An 18,998-nucleotide genomic window follows, 5' to 3' on the forward strand; every position below is an offset into this window, starting at 1 on the left:
GAGAGCAATCCTGCTCCGTGCCTCCATTTCCTTTCACTCAGAAGGAGCAGACAAACTCAAGCCTGCCCCTCAAGCAACTTTCATTCGAAGGGAGATCTGAGTCACACAGAGTTTCAAGCAGTCACACGGAGCATTCCTTTCTCTTTCTGAAGTGCCCCACTGCAGGCACATGGACCTTCCAATCTCTCTCAGGTCTGTGTTTGGATAAAAAGTGTTTGAGGGCAGCAGCTTGAGTTTCTCCGCTCCGTCTCAAAGGAAGAAACTGGAGGCGCAGAGCAGGATTGCTCTTAAGAAGACGCAAGTGCGCTGCACGCGCTGGTCTTATTGAGAGCAATCCTGCTGTGTGCCTTTCACTCAGAGCAGAGAAACTCAAGCCGCTGCCACTCAATGTGTGAAGAAGACGAAGAGAGGAGAAGAGTGGTGAGGGTTTGTGCCAGCTGGCCAGCAAGGTGAGGACTAGGTTGGGTGGGGTGGCTGGCTGGGGAGGGGGATCATGATTGCTCAGGTGGTTGCCGCTGCTGCCAGCTTGGATGCGGGTGCAAGGGACCTGGCCCCGTGATACCTCCTCATTCAGTTGGCTTTGTTCCTGCCCTCAAACTAAGGCTGGTGCATGTGAGCGAGTAGCGCACCCGGGCCATGGATGGCATTGGTTCCTGTGCCTGGATGACTCCAATTCCACACTTTGCCCACCTTTTGCAAACACTTCCTCCCCCCAGAGAATGGAAGCTTCCGGGGGCCATGATCTCTTTTGCAGAGAATTTGTGTTTGAACTCACACGATATAATGGCATTCAGGAGCTTCCATTGTTGGCGCAAAAAGCATTTCCAAGCCGACTCCCTCAAAGAGAAAGAAACTGCGGTAGAGAGGAGACAGATTTTGCAAGGTAAATGATTCTGACGCAGCAGGAAGAGAGGGGGAAGCAGTTGTGGGGAGCAGGGAGAGGATTAGGGTGAATATTGCAGGGCTTCTGCAGTCGGTCGCTCATAAGGGCAAACGACTGCTATGGTGCTGCAATAGTCATAATTTTGGGATTTGCTCATAAACACTAGGGGGCGCTGATCACGTAACTTCGAACGAGCATTAAGTGAACACTCGTAACTCAGGGATTACCTGTATTTTGATCTTTGGAAGTATAGATATAGCATCTGAATATTCTGATCTTTGGGAGTATAGACATTTCATAGCATCTGAATATTTTTCACAAGCCTTCATGGTTGCTCTGCCAAGTAGTAGACTGCAGCATATTTCTTGACAGCTTTTTCCTTTACTATTGATGGTTGTTCCTAAAAGACAGAAGGTATCCACCACTTCACTATGTTCAATATCAGTTTTAAAGCTGGTTGTACTGTTGTTGTTAGTCTGATCTTTTTTATGTTTAATTTTAGTCCTATTTTTTTCACTGTGTCTTTGACTATTATTCTAGAGCTTGGAGACCATTGCATTTTCAGTTACCAGAGTGATGTCATTAGCATAACTTCTATTTTACCGAAGTTTTGTCCTCCCGTTTTAAAATCATACTGATCTTCTCCATCCAGCTTTTCTTGATCTATATTCAGCATAAAGACTGAATAAATAACGGAGAGAGAAATAGTGTTTTCTCACTCCTTTGCCAACCTGGTCACGCATGAACTAAAAACATAATTGGTCTTATGAAGTGGGAGTTGCAAAGCTGTTAAGCCACCTTTCCCCTTGAGAGTTGTGCTAAACTGAGGACTTGGAGCCAGTAGTGAGAAAGAGTTTCAACAGGACACAACATTGTTCTGAGAAAATAATAGTATTGCTGGGGATTCAAATACCTTGCGTCGGCAACCTGCAGCTCTGGAGCCGCATGTGGCTCTTTGATCCTTCTACTGTGGCTCCCAGTCCTCCTCCGCCATTTGCAGAGACAGAGAGAGGCACTTGCGCTCCCCCCCTCTCTATCTGTCTCTGTCTGTCTGTCTGTCTCTGTCTCTCTGTCTCTGTCTCTCTCTCTCTCTCTCTCTCTCTCTGTGTGTGTGTGTGTGTTTGTGTGTGTGTGTTTGTGTGTAAAAAAGAGAGTGGCCTCATGCTGTTCTCGGACAAGCTGACAAGTTTATTGGGCGTGGCTCCTCCCTTTGCTGCATCTGTGCAGGAAGCAGAAAGCAGAAAAGGCAGGACAGAGCCATCCCAATAAGAATGTGTATTAGCTTGTTGGAGAACAGCCTGAAGCCAGCTTGCCAGGTGAGCAGAAGATCAGAGAGAGGGGGGAAAGAGAGAGAGAAAGAGAGAGAGGGAGAGAGAGAGAGAAAGAGAAAGAGAGAGAGAGAGAGAGAAGGAGAGGGAGAAAGAGAGGGAGAGAAAGAGGGAGAGGGGAAAGAGGAAAGAAGAGAGAAAGAGGGAGAGAGAGGAAAGAGAGAGAAAGAGGAAAGAGAAAGAGAGGGAGAGGAGAGAAAGAGGGAGAGGAAAGAGGGAGAGGAAAGAGAGAAAGAGAGGGAGAGGAAAGAGAGAGAGAGAGAGGGAGAGGAAAGAGAGAGAGACAGAGAACTCATGCACAGCAGACTCTATTTCTTTTTAATTAAACTCTTCAGTCAAGCTCCCCATCCCTTGCATGCGCGCGCGCGCATGCGCGCACATGTTTTGCAGCTCCCAGTGTTTTCTTATCTCTGGGAAATGGGTCCAAGTGGTTCTTTGAGTGTTTAAGGTTGCAGACCCCTGACCTAGACCAGACGTGTCCAATCCGTGGCCCATGAGCTACATCAGCCCTGGACAGCTAGTAATACAGCCGCACAAGATCGTAAACTTTTAACATTATTATGTGATTTACATAAATTAACTATATTATATATTTTATATGGAGCCCAAGACAATTCCTCTTTACTCAATGTGGCCCAGGCGAGCCAAAAGTTTGGAGAAACATGTCAACATATCCTACAGAAAAGTAATTGACTTTTCAGGATCACGCAACTGAGACAGAGTCATTGTGTAGAAGGACCTTAATCTTATCATTGAAGATAATTGGACTAAGCAGAAATATTTAGCTTGCATTCTTAAGACCAGACTCTTGATGTAAGCTTCTTTATAACTAAAATATTAAAGTTGCATGTTGTTTGAAAAAGGCTTTCTGGGAAAAGTGTAGAACTATGTAAAAATAGTTCTGAATATGAAATAGTATTGGTACTAAGGCAATAATTACTATATTCTATTTTGTGTATACCTACTTATTTGAAAATTCTAAACAAAAATTATGAATTGAACAATTATCGGGTTAATTTAAATTCAGTGTTTCTTAAAAAGGATATTCTTTATTAAGTTTCTAAACTTAATACATGCATGCATAATGTATTTTATACATTTCATAAAATTATTTTTATATTTCAGGGTTTTTCATGTGCACATTTCTTATATATAGCCATTTATATCCTAAAGTGATTTCAGAACAAAGATTGGATTTATAGATCTTTGCTATATCATTTTCTTCTGTGGAATATTAGTACATCTTATATTAAATACTGTACTGTTCTCTACTGCTGTAATGACAAGAATAAGTGCTAGTATTTGTTTCGTGCTATTCTTGTTACCTGTACATAACATGTTCTCATCTGTTTTCCTAGAAAAGTGTACATTGAAAGACATCTGCTTCTTTCATTCAAGTGGCCTTTTCCTGGGCTGAGAATATAATAGTGATTCAAAGCAATTATGTTTGGGCATTGTTCTTTAATGCTGATATAAAGAGAGCAGCCTATAATGGTCTAGAAAATTAGAATTGGCTTTTATATCTTTTTTTTTTTTGAGGGTTCCTTGATACTCTCTGAACTTGGTTGTTTTTCCCCAGATGTTTCATTACCCAAACTAGATAAAACCATCAGTGCAAGTAGAGTGTGCGATTTGCTTTCATTTTATATTTTATTACTTATATTTTGCCGTGTTGTTGGGAGTGGTCTTGATCATTCTTTGCTTGGGCTGCTTACTGTTGGATTGTTGACAGTTCCTTGATTGGGGTACCGTTAACTGTTTGATTGTTGGTCTGATGTTGTTATTATTTTTTGTATCTACACACAAACAATTATCAGTGGGAAGCCACTTCCTCAAAAGAACTTTCTCAAGAATACTGAATTTTTCCTGTTAAAGTAACAGGAGAATTGTGAACAATGTATGTTTCTGAAAGGTTGTCATAGTATGTAAGAATCTGTTTTTTAAAAAATAAACACTTTCTAAAATAGGTTGAGTTACCAGTATGCTTTATGCTCCCAGGATGCTCTAAAAATGTTAAGAATTGTTGAAAATATTTGGGTTTTTTCCCTCAGAGGAGTCATATCAGGTAGTACTGCTAATTATGACATGGATTCTCATATTGCGTTTCCATAGTAGCAATTCATAGCGATGGCAGGATGTTTACCGTTTAGTATATTTATGCTCTGGGTTTTTTTTTTTTTTGAGATTATACTGTACACATTGTATCTGAGCTAATGTACTCTGATTTCTGCAAGTACTCTTAGGAACTCTTTTAATGCAAACGGTTACATTTTATTGAAATCTGAAGCTTTCAGTGTTTCATTGCAATAGCAATGGGACTTAGCACTTATATACCACTTCCCAGTGCTTTACAACCCTCTCAAAGGGTTTCACAGAATCATCATGTTGCCCCCCAAAATCTAGGTCTTCATTTTACTGACCTTGGAAGGATGGAAGGTTGAGTCAACCTTGAGCTGGTCAGGATCGAACTGCTTGCAGTGAGCAGAGTCAACTTGCAATACTACATTCTAACCACAGTTCTACCAGGGCTCTTTGAAGGGGGAATATTAATTTGGACAACTTCCAACTACCATGGTAGAACAATTGGCCATACTGTTGCTCCTGGACTACTTCTCTCTTTCTGTGAATTGTGTTTTGTGGTCTGCATTTCATTTTATTGCTCTTCAAAAATTTGATTTTTTTTAAAATCATGAAACAAAAGGAAATCATAGAAATCATCAATGAATAATTTAAAATTTCACGTGAGTTCTCATATTTGTCTTTTGGAATTGCAGGTACAGATAGTCCTTTACTTACAACCAGTTGCTTCCAGTTTGAAGTTACAAAGAGCCTGGAACAACCCAGTTCCAATGGTCAGCAGCCTCCCTGTCTTCACATGACCAGACTTTGGGCCCTTGGCAACATAGTCACATTTATGGCTGTTTGCATGGCTGTGACCGTGCTTTACTGTAGTTTTGCTGAAAAAATATTGGTTCGCTTAACAACTGTGTGGTTTGTTTAATGATTGCAGGTTAGCTTAACGACTGGTGATTTGCTTAATGGCCACTTCAAAAAAGGTTGTAAAATTGGGTCAGTCATGGGACTGACCTGTTTTATGAGCATCATGACTTACGACCATGACAGGCAGACTTCATTATGGTCATTAATTGAGCAGTACTAGTAAGTGTCTTAATCTGCCACTCCTTTCCCCATTTTCATCAAGTGAAAATGAGTGCATCCAGATGGAGAAGTGGTTATACCCACACCTGATACTAAGAGTTAATCTGAAAATATTTTTTTAATGTAGGTAAAGTATTTGAATATTTTTAGTTTGTACTTGGTTTGGAATTTATAAAATGTCTACTTAATTATAATAATTTTCCCAGCAGAGCAAAAGACTATGAATTACAAAAAATATATATTATTTATTTAATAATCCTTCCACTCTTTCTATATACAGTATACATATTATCTCAATAATACCCACAAGCAGGTAGAGATGAGAATTTGGTCCAAATCAAATGCTGTCTGTAGAACGCTTACAATCAAATGATGTAGCTTGAATTATTGGGAAGACCTGACCTGTAATGACTACAGTTTTACATTGCAAACAGGAAAATTCTGCTGTGTAAAAGCAAAAGATAACTGCATTTGGAAAGAGAATATCTTCTCCAGTTTCCTAAAATATTTGAGATTTGAGAACCATGTTTGTATACTCTGTGTGTGTCTGTCTATCAATTTAGAATATCTTTTTTTAAACAAAGTAGTTCTTATTGATATTTTTGCCTTACATTATTTCAGTAAAAGAGATCATACGTAAAATTCACAGTTCTATTATGATATTAATTTGAACAATATTGCTGTGTTCTTTTTCTTTAGTTTCTTGACCATGGAAGTCAGTACATGTAGTAGGTACATATTTTCCTAAGCCTGAGTTGTTCAGTGGACTGGGGTTTGTTCGTTTTTTTGTGACCTGCACCTCAGTTATTGGACCCGTGTAGGAAAATCAGAAATTATTTTCAGCTGCAAATTCATATATTAAATGTTTCAGGATACAGAAATGCCAAAATATACACAATCTTATCTGTCTTCCTTTCTTATCTTTTAGCCATATTTATTTGAGATTTCTTTCTTGCTGAAACACTGGGCTTGTACGATGGAGATTTTGAGTGAACTCAAAGGAAACCTGTCTAATGACTAATCTCAGTGAGTCAGAGACATGTATTAAATTAACATCAGGTACCACTGAGTCTGAGCAAAATAAATAATACAATTAAATAATAATATTAACAGCCCACATTATTCAGTGTATTTCCTTCAATATATACAAGCCCATATCCTTTCCCCAGGTCATGAAATACTTGTGATTGGTCCAGTTGTTAACTGGATTTATCAAGAAGTCAGTTGAAAACAAGTTTATCCACTACTCAGATCCTGTGTCTTCAGAATTCTGCTTATTTTTTTCAAGATAGCGGGTGTTGGTTTAGCGTATCTCAGGTAAAATATTGAAATCAATAATGGTCACTTTGTTCTTCTAAATTGCATCTCTACATGGAAACATGTTGTCATCACCTTCTTTGCAATTTTTATTCCCTGAATTATGTGTGGGTTTACAGACCTTTGTAGAAGTGTTATCAACAAGAGGAAAACTCTTCTTTTCCACTATGCAATTTCTGTTATGAGTGCTCTGTTATGAGTTAGCCTATATTGATCTTTCATTGGCTTTGTTATTAAAACCCAAAATTGTAGTCTACTCTGCGGAAATTCAAATACTACGGTAGGTTTTCCAAAATTATTTTTTTAAAAAATGGACTAACACTTAAACTTGCTGGGCCTGTTGAAAATCTATCATGCTTGTTTCATTGCAGTGTTGCTGAAAACCACAAACAGAATCTTATGACTGTCGCAAATCTGGGAGTTGTTTTTGGACCAACGTTAATGCGACCACAAGAAGAAACTGTTGCTGCAATTATGGACATCAAGTTCCAAAATATTGTAGTTGAGATTTTAATAGAAAACCATGAAAAGGTAAACTATATTTGAGTCGTGTATCTTCCATGTTTTGAAAAAGCGATTGTTTACCAATGTTTACTGATTCTGATTCCAGTGAATATTTTAGCAGCTGTCAGCTGCAAGAACATTGGGAAGAGACAGGAATTTGACAAGTAACAGGGTTTGTTCCAGGCGTCTGCCAGCCCACATTCTCTTCCTGAACATTTTTATTGATTGGGAGATGAAATATTTGGATTTCTGTATCCCTTCATTGAGGGAATTCTGAAATCCCAGACCACTCATAACAGAAATTGCATAGTGGAAAAGAAGAGTTTCCCTCTGGTTGAAAGGGGAAAAAAAGAATGTGGGTGTGACATGGAATGAATCACCAGTTTAATTGGAATGAATAATCTTGTACCAGCTTGAGCTGCTTTATTTAAGCTGTTATGGCTCCCTTTAGAATACAGCTTGTGGCGTGGGGGTAGATACAAATGAATGATGCTTTGGGAATCATCAGAAATAGTTTCAGCTCAAAGAAAAAAATATATAGAAATATGGAATTCATCATGTTAAAATGATGTATATGTACAGTAAACCCTCTGTGCAGTTCATGAAGATCAGGGTTTGTTTGTTTTTTTCCTCTCTCAGGAAGAGGTTTTGCTTAATGCCCAATTTTGCTTAATCCCAAGAGGCAATTTAATCTTTAAGGCTAATTTTAGCTAATTGAAAAAAGAAGAAGAGCGGTTTAGAACATTATCAATCCAGGGAGATTATTAATTACTTTGTACATTTTCAGTGAATCAGTGTATACTCTCGTCATAAACTTGCTTACTTTCCTTTGAAGATCAGCATGCAGCATTTGAATCAGCTGGGTCAGGAAAGAAATAGCAGCTTGAGACTTCTTGGCTTTAGAAATTATTAGTTGAATTGTAGTCTGATACGGATTGCCAAAATAATTAGTGTGCAGAAGAAGCAACCTAGAACTAAGGAGAAACTTCCTGACAGTTGGAACAATTAACCAGTGGAACAATCTGCCTCCAGAAGTGGTGAATGCTCCAACACTGGAAGTTTTTAAGAAGTGACTGGACAGCCATTTGTCTGAAATGGTATAGGGTTTCCTGCCTGAGCAGGGGGTTGGACTAGATGACCTCCAAGGTCCCTTCCAACATCATCATCATCATCATTATTACTGTTGTTGTTGTCTGCATAATCACAAAAGCTAGATAATCTCAGAGAATTTAGTATTAGACTTATCTCTACACTAGCAAAAGTGTAAGCACTGTTGAATGGTTAATCTAAGAAATATTTTTTCTTTTATCAAAAATCATTTGACTATATAGCCATTTTTTGAGAGTTACTACTTCCACACAGATTTGTTTTAGGTTTTAATACAAATTGCTCCCTTTTCATGAGAAGTTTCTAACAATTTTCAAATTCTCTTTTCTTTGTTTAAAAAAATGATAGATATTTAACACGGTGCCTGATACTCTACAGTCAAATTCTCAACTGCTCTTATCTCGAAAAAAGAGTACAGATTCAAAGCCACCATCCTGCAGTGAGAGGCCCTTAACCCTTTTCCATACATTGCAACCCAATGAAAAGCGTAAGTATCTTTATTCTCTGTGCTGAGTTGAGTCTAAGACAACTCAACACGGCCAACTTGCCTCAGCTAACTCACCATGGCCAACTTACTGTGGCCAACTCACCACAGGACAACTATCTGTGGGACAACTCACCACGGGACAAAAATATCAAAGAAATAGCAGAATAGAATTTTAAAGAAAGGATGCAAAAAGCGAACAAAATGAAATGTGAATGACAAAAATTAAAATATTTTTAAAATTATTTTAAATCCTGAAATTGAATTGGTTAAATTGTCCTGCAGTGGATTGTCTTGTGGTGAGCTGGCTATGGCGAGTTGTCTGCACCAAGTTGTCCCATTCCGGTGCTGAGTATTATTCTGCATTCTTGTCTTTTGTGAAATGTAAACTATAGATTTCATTTTTAACTATAGATTCCTTAGTCTTAAGACAATGGAACCTAGTAGCAGAGGCTTGTGAGGCCTGTGACTATATATTGATTGATAAAGCTAGAAAAGATTGATAGGACTGAATGCAGCCAGAAGATCCTATTAAGAATAAAAGGTATAAGTCTACTCTCCTTTGTATATACTTAACAAATTCTCATTGGTTTTAAAATGTATTCTGGAGTTCTAGAACTGTAGCAGGAACCATAACTTGCCATTACTGTCAGCTCTCTGTTATCCTAAATAATTTGGAGCAAATTATTCTTGAGGAAGAGGCAGGAGTATTATGAGAGTAGGATTTTTTTTTAAGTGCTTGGACAAAGAAGAAAATTCTTAAAGCATGAAATGTTTTAGCTAAATAGCTTTAGAGGAAGAAGCAAAAACTCATCAGCCTTAATGCAGAAATAAGAGCCTAAATAGTATAACAATATTTTTAAACCTAAGTGTAGAAGTTCTAATATGTGTACTAGTCTATGACTGCAATATATTGAAATTTGAATTTTAATAGATACGTCTTCAGAAATTCCAATGTTCTCTCTTTTAAAAAAATATCTTCATAAAAATCACGTCACAGCATCAATTCATTTTGGTCTACTTTTCAGAGGAAAACAGAAACAGTATAATTAACTCCAGCCTAGAATCGGTCATATCATCATCAAACACCAACAGTTTGCTCCAGTCCAGTAATGCTGTTCAGCCTAACAAGAACTTAACTGAATCTAATATAGAAGTTATCAAACCCAACCGGCCAAATTCACTGTAAGTATATGCCTAATGAATGTACCAGCAGTTCTTATCCACTGATCTTCAGATTTCATGATTAGAAACAGATGCTATTCCCCACTAGGCTCTTGTTTCAATAATATTGTGTAAAATTAACTCCCGGCTATGTACTGAGGGATATAAAAAAATATTGTTTGGGCAAATGTTTAACCTTTGGGTCCTTTCCCAAAAAGATTTTTATGCTTCTGCTTGCTGATTTGTGCTTATGTCTTGTACTTAATGCAAATTATGTAAGGGCATTGTTTAGTTTCATTTGCTTCTAGAAATTGAGGAAATCTCTCTATTTAGGAAAGTGCTTTTGGCATAGTTGTTTACCAACTGAACATCTGCCAGTCTTTCTGCTGTTCATGAATTGATAATTCTTCAATGAAATGATTTGGAATCTTAGGCTTAGCAGATCAGTCCAGTGTATTAGGAACTGTTCTTACAAATTGTTGTTGAATCAAAACATTTTCTTGTTATGTATGGGTTATCCATTTGAATTTATCTACTCCACCTTTATTTCTCTTTGGCAAGTAGAATCCATTCAAGATTATCACAAAGACTAAGCATTACAAAACATAATCAAAGAGTGCTGTTCTAAGATCTGTGTTGTGGATCATCTTTGTGTGACATCACTGTGCTGTGAGTTTGCCACATAGGGAAAGTCAACAGAGAATGGTACATATTTTGTGTTGATTGACATTCTCCAGAAAGGGAGATATGAAAGATAGATGATGTTTTTCGTAGCAGCTGTGCATATTCCGTAATGCTGAAATATTGGAATTCAGCGTGCTTACCAATAAAGGAAGTAACTGCTTTATCTTTGCCAGCTTCTACACTGTAATCAGCTACTTTTAGAACTGTCATAAGCATGAAGCTAATCTGATGTTGCCTTTACTCACATAAGTGTTTAGTCTATTGAGAACTTGAGAGCCTAGTAAAGCATTTTTGTAGGTTTACTCATTGTTCAGTCACAATGCTAACACATTCCAGTTAGCAAAGTAGCCTCTCCGCTTTCAGTTCTTCTAATAGTGGCTGATTTTTTGTGGCAATGAAGCAGTTTTAAAGTGGAGTCAGCAAGATTTGACATCTTAATTGTTGTTCCTATCTCTTGTATTTGCCAATAGAAGTTTTACAACTGAAAAAAAAGTGCTCTTGGCTCAAAAAAGGAATTTCTTGTCCTTAGCTATTGAAAAACCTATTATGTTATTTTTCAAATATGGCAAAAATAAATCCTTAATAAATGAAACATTTCATTTTATTCAACAGTGGGATGACTAATTTTATATTTCATTTAGTAATAAAGCAGTGTTTTAATGCATCTAGCTATCCGAGAGGCAGGTTCAATCCCAAGATGCCGAGATAATAGTTTGCTTATAGACTATGTCCTCTTCGTTGTTAAGTGGTGCTAAGAATTTTTGTTTCCAGAAGGAAAATTGAAAACAAATCCTAAGTAAGTGAAATAACTACTCTGTTTGAAAGCATCAAGAACATTACAAAAAAATGTAATTAGCCAATTTTCATCCATATCCATTTTATTATTAGCTGAGTTTTAAAATAGTGAAGAAAAATTTCTGAGATGGAAATTGTATTATTCAGTATGCCTGTCATTATCTTGCTTATTTTAACTATTGGAAATAGTTAATGGTTTCTATCATGTTATTTAAAATAAAGGCATAATATGATTTCCTATATTACGTAGGGCAGGGCTTTTCAACCAGTGGTACGGGTACCACCTGTGGTACATTGGCACCTGGCAGGGGGTACGTGAACATCCTAGAAAAGTGGTAGCGGGGGAGGGTAATGAGCTGAACCGGTGGCAGCACCGCACAAGCCTGAGCGAGAGAGGGCTGGAGCTGCAGGGCTGTCAGGTCTCAGCGCAATCGCCAAGATCAGCGCTTATTCGGGGGTGTCAGGGCTCAGAGGAAGCGCCAGGATCAGCGCCAGGCTCCAGCTGGAGCTCGGCGCTGATCCTGGCGCTTCTGCTAAGCCCAGAAGAAGCGCCAATCAGCATCTCCAGGGTCTTGTGATTTACATTCAGATGTTGGCAACTGATTCATATTTATGACAGTACAGTGTCCCAGGGTCATGTGAAGTGACCAAAACCTGCTGCAACCACCCAGGAGATGGGGGGAATATAAACCAAACACCCCCACCCCATCCTCACTGCCAATCCTCAACAGAAATGCTCACAACAATGAAAACCTCAGACAGGAGGAAGAGTGCCGCCAGTGGGCAGGCGGGTTTCTTGCTCGGCTGTGCCTTGGGGGGCACTTTTTTCAGTGCCATTGTAACTTTGAACAGTCACTAAGCAAACTGTTGTAAGTCGAGGACTACCTGTACTTCATCACTTTTTTCCTTTTTTGGGGGTCATCAAGTTTTTGACACCTTGCTAGGCAATTGGTGGTACTCGGATGTTGCCATATCCTAAACGTGATACAATGGGTGAAAAGATTGAAAAGCCCTGAGGTAGGGAACATTTGTAAGCTCACACTGAACTCAGAGAAACATAAGAAACAATGTATTGTAGGAAGACAGCCATATTAATCTATGTCAGCCAAAAATTAGTAGAAGCTATACCACCTTTCCAGGCTACAGATTTTATTAAAAGGCAAATTTTTAACACTTTGTCACAGAGATGAAGTGGCTAAATTAATGTAAGATTTAAACTGAGATGAGATAGGGCAAAAGAGTGGAAGATAAGATGGATATGTAAATTCACGTTACATATGCAATAGGTTATGGGTACCTTATCAATGATCAGTTGTAATATGTTAAAAGCCCATTATATGGTTGAGTTTTGAAAAATTGAAAAACATTTCAATTATATGAATTCAAACATATTGGAAAAGTTTCTTTTTTCCAAGATGGCTACTTGAAATCAGGAAGTATATGCAGAGAGATACAAAGATTCAACACTACCAAGTTGGCGAAGTTAACAATTTTGCTGAAATAGGTAAATGTATTTTTTTTGATTACAGAAAAGACATTATCTATATTTATTACTGCCAGAAGTCTCTTATGAACATTTTGCATACAAATAAGAAAAAGGAACTTGTGACTTATCATTTTGATGATTTGATAGAATAGATTATAGAAAGAATAATAATACGATATAACTTTAGAGGGAAATGTCACAATGTAATTATAAGTGCTGTGAAGAATATTAGAAATCATTTCTTTGTATTGTTTCCCTGTCTTTTCAATTTTTCTTTCATTTTTTCCCTTTTTGCTTTTTCTTGGACTTCTTTCTTTTTCTTTCTTATTATCCATCAGTTTATGTTAGCTTTACCTTCTCATTTGAAAGTTTTAATAAAAATGGTATTTAAAAATAATCTGTAATAGAATGTCAAAGGTCAAAATGGAAGGTCAAAATGCTCTGATGGTGGGAGAATATTAGATGAATCTACCTTGAAGGTTGATTGCAGTTTCAGCATCCTTTTAAGCATTGCTAATTTGAGAATGGGAAAATTGAATGACACATTATGGATTAATCATGTCAATAGAAGGATTTTTTTTATTTTTGTTTTCTAAGATCGTAAATGAAGATTTGATTTTTTTTTCCTTTTGGAAGCAACCTCTCTGTTATGTTGCTATAGCTTCCTTAATTTAATTACAGAAATCTATATTGATTTTTTTTGTCTAATAGCCTGGAACCTTTGTATTCCAAAGTATTTCTTAAGTTCTATTTAATCTACCCACAAATGGTATGGTATTCCAGGAAGAGTTGCTGAAACCTGTCTATATATTCAACACACACACACACACACACACACACCCACACACACACACACACACACTTAAGCAGAATGTCTTTCTGCTATCAGGATTATTTTTGGGGGAAAAAAAGTAAGCCCAATATATTATGTAAGACTACTGAGAAAAAGAACACTGAGTTGATACTATAACATTACATTGATATACGGCTTTTGAAGCTACAATGATAGACTGCTTTTGAAGCGGTGCTGGAGTTTACTGTGTCTCTAGAATCTGAGGTTTTTATAAACCACCAAAGTTTGTTAAGCAGTCAAACCCTCTTTTTCTTCTCTTATGTATTTCATAATTAGCCTCTTGCTCTGGGTGACAGGCAAAGTCAAGTTGTACCAAATCTCTCCAAGGGGCAGAGCTGTCTCCATTTAATATTGACTCAATAGGCTTTTGACAGAGACCCTTTGAACTTAACTAGGTCTCAGTTTGGAGTGTTAGAGAAAGAGTTAGGAATAGTCACTGGGAGAACAAACCTCTGAGCCAGATATAACAGGCATATCAAACTGATATCCAAGTGTAATATTACTGAACCTGTTGGAAGGAAGAGGACTTTTTAATTTGGTTTAAAAACTCTTGGTGTCTGACTTCAGCAAGGTACAGCTTATTCCAAATTCTTCTATTTGACGTATCCCCATTTTTGATACACACACACACAGATACACACACACACACACACACACACACACAGAGAGAGAGAGAGAGAGAGAGAGAGAGAGAGGGAGGAAGAGAGGGAGGGAGAGAGAGAGAGAGATGAAAAAAAACAACCTTTCATAGATTTGAAATTTTCAGGGCCCACAATGGCAAGAAGAGAGGGCAACTTTTAATTTCCACTTAAAGGGCAACTTTTAACTTCCACTTAAAGGGCAACTTTAACGTTCACTTAAAAAAGCAGATCTGCTGTAACTATATGAGAAATAAATGGAAGTCTCCTCCTCAGTTCCATAACAAAAAATCAATTGGCCCCCAATTCTCCAATCGGCCCTCCATTCTTTGGTAGGAAAATGGAAAGGCTCAGAGTAGCACCTCTGTTCTATACAGAGATGCATCTCTGAAGGGTTTTGAAAATCAGTCCAGACTTCTTGATAAACACAGAGCTCTCTGCCAGTCTTCTCACAGTGTTGTCTCACTGAGATCGGAAATGATAAGATGCGGAGCCATCTAAGAGGGTTCTATAGGCAGCCTGTCAGCCAGCAACTCTTCTCATTTTTTAGCCTTGCTAGTCACAAGTACAGCAATGCTCTGTCCTTCTCAGAGGTGCTGAAGTGGTAACCAGGAGATAGTTAAGGAATGTGCTGTTCCTTTCCCTTGAATGATTTTATCACAGTAAAGAAGGTTGAACGATGGCCCTTTATCTGGTGGCAGTAGAAACAATTGCGATCCGGGCTTTTGAATTTGTCTCAGAGGCAGAAAAAGAAATTCCAAGGAAGATTGTGATAAAATTTTAGGCGTAAAAGATAGTAGTTCCAGATGTTAGGGTTTAATTATTAACTCTGTGCTCCTATGTGTATGTGTTGACTGAAGAATGCATAGGCATGCAGAAAATCTTCTAATCCCTGAAAACTGACCATCGGAAGATAGTCCTTAAGCCACCCTGATGAGTGATTATTGATTACATGCAATTCAACTTGATACTTGTGCCAAGGCCACAAAATGAATACTTGAAGCAAAGGCAAACTCGGGAAAGTGAAAGGTTTACATGGAACACATGCTAAGCACCTTGTTCTACTTATTCTGCTTTTTTTTTTTTTTGGCACATTTCAGGCAAACCAGAGAAACATTGGATTTTATATTCAACAACCTATTAGAAATCACAGTTATAGTGTGTGTTTTGTTCTTCAGGCACGTCAGACCTGAATATTGTGACCATTATTAAGAACTAGTCTTTGAAGCTTCAGATCCCTTCCAGTCTTAGTTCTCTGTATTAATCAAGATCAACTATTGAATGTCCCTAAGTTTCCCCTATATGATTTTATTCAAAGAATCATAACATTGATATTGGCATGAAGTTTATTTTAATTCAGACAACAGCTGACAATGAGAAACATCTCTAACTATATTTATATAACAATCTCATTAATTGCAAAGAAGGGGCTGAGAAATATTCAGCTGATGTATAATTGCCTCACCTAATTGTGATGGGGGGGGGAAATCAAAGCTTGCGCATCTGAAAGGAACTCGGCTCATTCTCTCATATAACTTTAAGGGGTTGATGGTGGAGGCATTTCTCTCCTCTCCCTGTAATTTTTGGTTTTGGGGATTTTCAAGTCTATCTGTTTTACTGTAAGACCTAGCATATAAAAATTCACTTACTCAAGAGTCATCATACATCTTTAACTGCAGCTATTTCTATTGATAGCATAGGGAGTGAGTCAAATCAGTTATTCTGTTAAGATCCTGATTATTCTGCTCTCATCCCAAATTGAATCAACCAGCAATCTATAATAAATGTTCAGGAAAAGTAACTTGCAGGGTACTTAGATATTTGTTCAGGATAGATTGCTTTAAAGATGCCCGAAAGTAGAGTGCAGTTGCAACTTAGGATGTAAGGAAAAAAGTTCCCTTGCTAGCCATCCTGATTGAGATGGATAACTTGCAAGAGGGACTGTGTTGCCAAATTTACATTTTTCTATCTGAAAGTTTAACATGTTTTTAAAGTTCTGTTTCTCTTTTTGGGTGCTGGATCTGGGTCACTTAACATGTGTCAATGTGAAGCTCTAATGAGCATAAAACCAGCTGTTCAGTTTTTTATTAAAATATGGTTCTCTTAAATATTGATCCAGGAAGTAGTGTTCTTCTAAATGCATTCTTTCCCTTTTTTTTACCCCAATATCTGTGCAATCTCAGGAAACATTCTGTGATAAACAGAATATTTAGAGGTCTAATTATGTTTACACAATATCTGTTCAGATCCAGTTTTTTTGTCAGGGCAATTCTAACAGTCTTTTTTTCTTATCTCCAAGTGATCAAATAAAATCCTCTTCTTGATTTATCGTACTCTGTAAGAGATCTTTCTAGAATAATTTTGTATTATCTCAGGAAATCAGTATCCATAGCAATATTTTAAGATTGTGTGCCATGAAAGAAATGAATATGATAGTCCAGTAAAATTGATTTGCTTACAGAAATGTTCTATACACTGAAGTTTGCTAATGTTGATATACCCAACTTTTGATTGTGATACTTTTTTATGTTTTGAAGTTTCTCAGATACTCTTCAAAAATACACAAATTAAAGATATATTCCTTAATATGAATTCCTTTTCTATCTTCTGGATAGTATTATTCTGTAGTAGACTAATTATCTCTTCATATGATTCAAGAATTCCTAGGTTAATGTATCCTCTAATTGCATAAACAATTAAGACTCTTGGGATACTCTCCAAAATGCTGTGTTGCCTATAGTCCTGATCAGGCAGATAGAATGTTCTGAGAAATGATGATTTATATATACAGCTATAAATGAGTGATATCCCAAGGAGACCTATTGCTTTTTCTGATACCATAATTGTATCCATTCTTCTTTTGGAAAGGCTTTAGATCAGGAATGTCAAACTGCCGGCCTGCTGGAACCGTGCCCACCCCATTGCCAGCAATGGAGAAAAAGTCCCAATACATTGTGCGACATCATGTGACATTGCAAGTTTGACATGCCTGTCTTAGATAGTTGATTTGGTGACATTAATGGCATATTCAAAGTTGACAAATAAATACTATATTAAACCCTGACATTGTAAGTGCTATTTGATGCTACAAAAAAAGTTGACTGCTTTATTTTAAGAAGATTCCTAGTATTTAGAAGATCTGTGATAGTAGGATTGCCATTGTTCATCAGTCTGATCAGAGTTGTCCTCTAGAGGTGACCAGGGTATCAACCCATACCTGTTGTCCAAAATATTGAGAGCTTTGTGAAGTCCTTGCTGCTCTCTAGCTTGACCGCTTCCTTTTTGCTTGCAGATCTTTCCTTACTTTCATTAGCCTATTTATATTCAGTAACTTACTCTACCAGTGTTGATGAGGGTGTGCTTTTCTCCTTGGGAGCTCCTTGATTGGACAATTGATTGTTTGTCTAGTGTTAATCCCTGCTTATCTGAGTAGTGGCTACTGAAGAGGATACATCCTGGCCTTGTTTTTTTCCTTCTTGGTTTTTTGTTGTCTCTTTTGAATGGTGTATAAATGTGGGATATGTAAATTAAGAGCTTTACCAACTATTCTATAGCATCCTGCAGGAATCATAGACAATAATTATTTACAGTAAGAAACTTTCCTTATACTAGATAAAATGTTCTATAGGTTTATACTGTAATTATACTGTAATAGCAAACATAGAACTTGACTTGTCAGTACTTTGTCAGTTTAATCTTTCTGGAATGATGGATCATTTTAAAGGTACTGAGCCATGAATTATGTTGCGAAGTACATTTTCATTGAACCATTGTAGTAACTCAATACCCTTCAGACATAATCTACCATAGTTTGTTCAGGTATATTATCGCCAGTTCATTTATGGCATTCATTTAATCTACCATAGTTTGTTCAGGTATATTATCGCTAGTTCATTTATGGCATTCTGCTCCCAATTATAGATCTATTGCTTTTTATCTTCAGAAGCTGGTTTTTGAATAACAGTTTTAAAAGGTGATTATCTTATGCATTATGACTTTTTCTTTTATGTTTTTACAAAAAATAATAGCAGACTTCTACTTCATTTCATTGGATGCAGTTTTGCATGTTTCTCTTTAGGAAATAGTTGCAAATTGTTAAGCCAAGAGAGCAAGAGATTAATCAGTATAATTTTGGTTATATTTTTCAGTCAGATAAATAAGCAAATTTTATGAATTGCGATGGTCCAGGCAAATTTATTAACTTGTAGATCAGTTTAATATTGTTTTTGATACGTAGATAACTTTTCAAATTGCTGGACATTTTCACCTCAGGGCAAATCAGAACAGTTGTCTTGACAACTTGTATAAGAACACAACATGCACAAAGGTCTGGACCTTTGCTCAGGTTACAATCCACCTAGACCCTTACTAAAAATCCAACATTTTCAGAGGAAGCTAAAAAAACAAATTATTGGTTTTATTAATTATTTTATGGAAGTCAGCTGCGGCAGAGCAGTGTAAACTTGAGTTAAGTGAATAAATGTGCCTTCTTTTATGCTTGGCAACTGATTCATATTTATGACGGTCACAGTGTCCCATGGTCATATGAAGTGACCAAAACCTGCTGAAACCACCTAGCAGACGGAGGGAATAAAA

At 37.2% G+C, this 18,998-nt stretch overlaps 1 protein-coding gene across 4 annotated transcripts in view; it reads left to right on the forward strand.

The window, feature by feature from the left end:
- The window catches only part of ARHGAP26 (Rho GTPase activating protein 26), a 266,440-nt gene that overhangs the window by 191,854 nt on the left and 55,588 nt on the right, over nt 1-18,998 (forward strand). For all 4 annotated transcript variants that reach the window (XM_039351429.1, XM_039351447.1, XM_039351437.1 and 1 more), the window contains exons 18-20: nt 7,059-7,218; nt 8,647-8,785; nt 9,811-9,967. In XM_039351429.1, the coding sequence (XP_039207363.1) occupies nt 7,059-7,218; nt 8,647-8,785; nt 9,811-9,967 (456 nt within the window). The remainder of the gene's footprint in view (nt 1-7,058; nt 7,219-8,646; nt 8,786-9,810; nt 9,968-18,998) is intronic.

Source organism: Crotalus tigris, unplaced genomic scaffold, assembly GCF_016545835.1.
Source record: "Crotalus tigris isolate CLP2741 ecotype Arizona unplaced genomic scaffold, ASM1654583v1 scf7180000017568.12009008, whole genome shotgun sequence".
Lineage (NCBI taxonomy): Eukaryota > Metazoa > Chordata > Lepidosauria > Squamata > Viperidae > Crotalus > Crotalus tigris.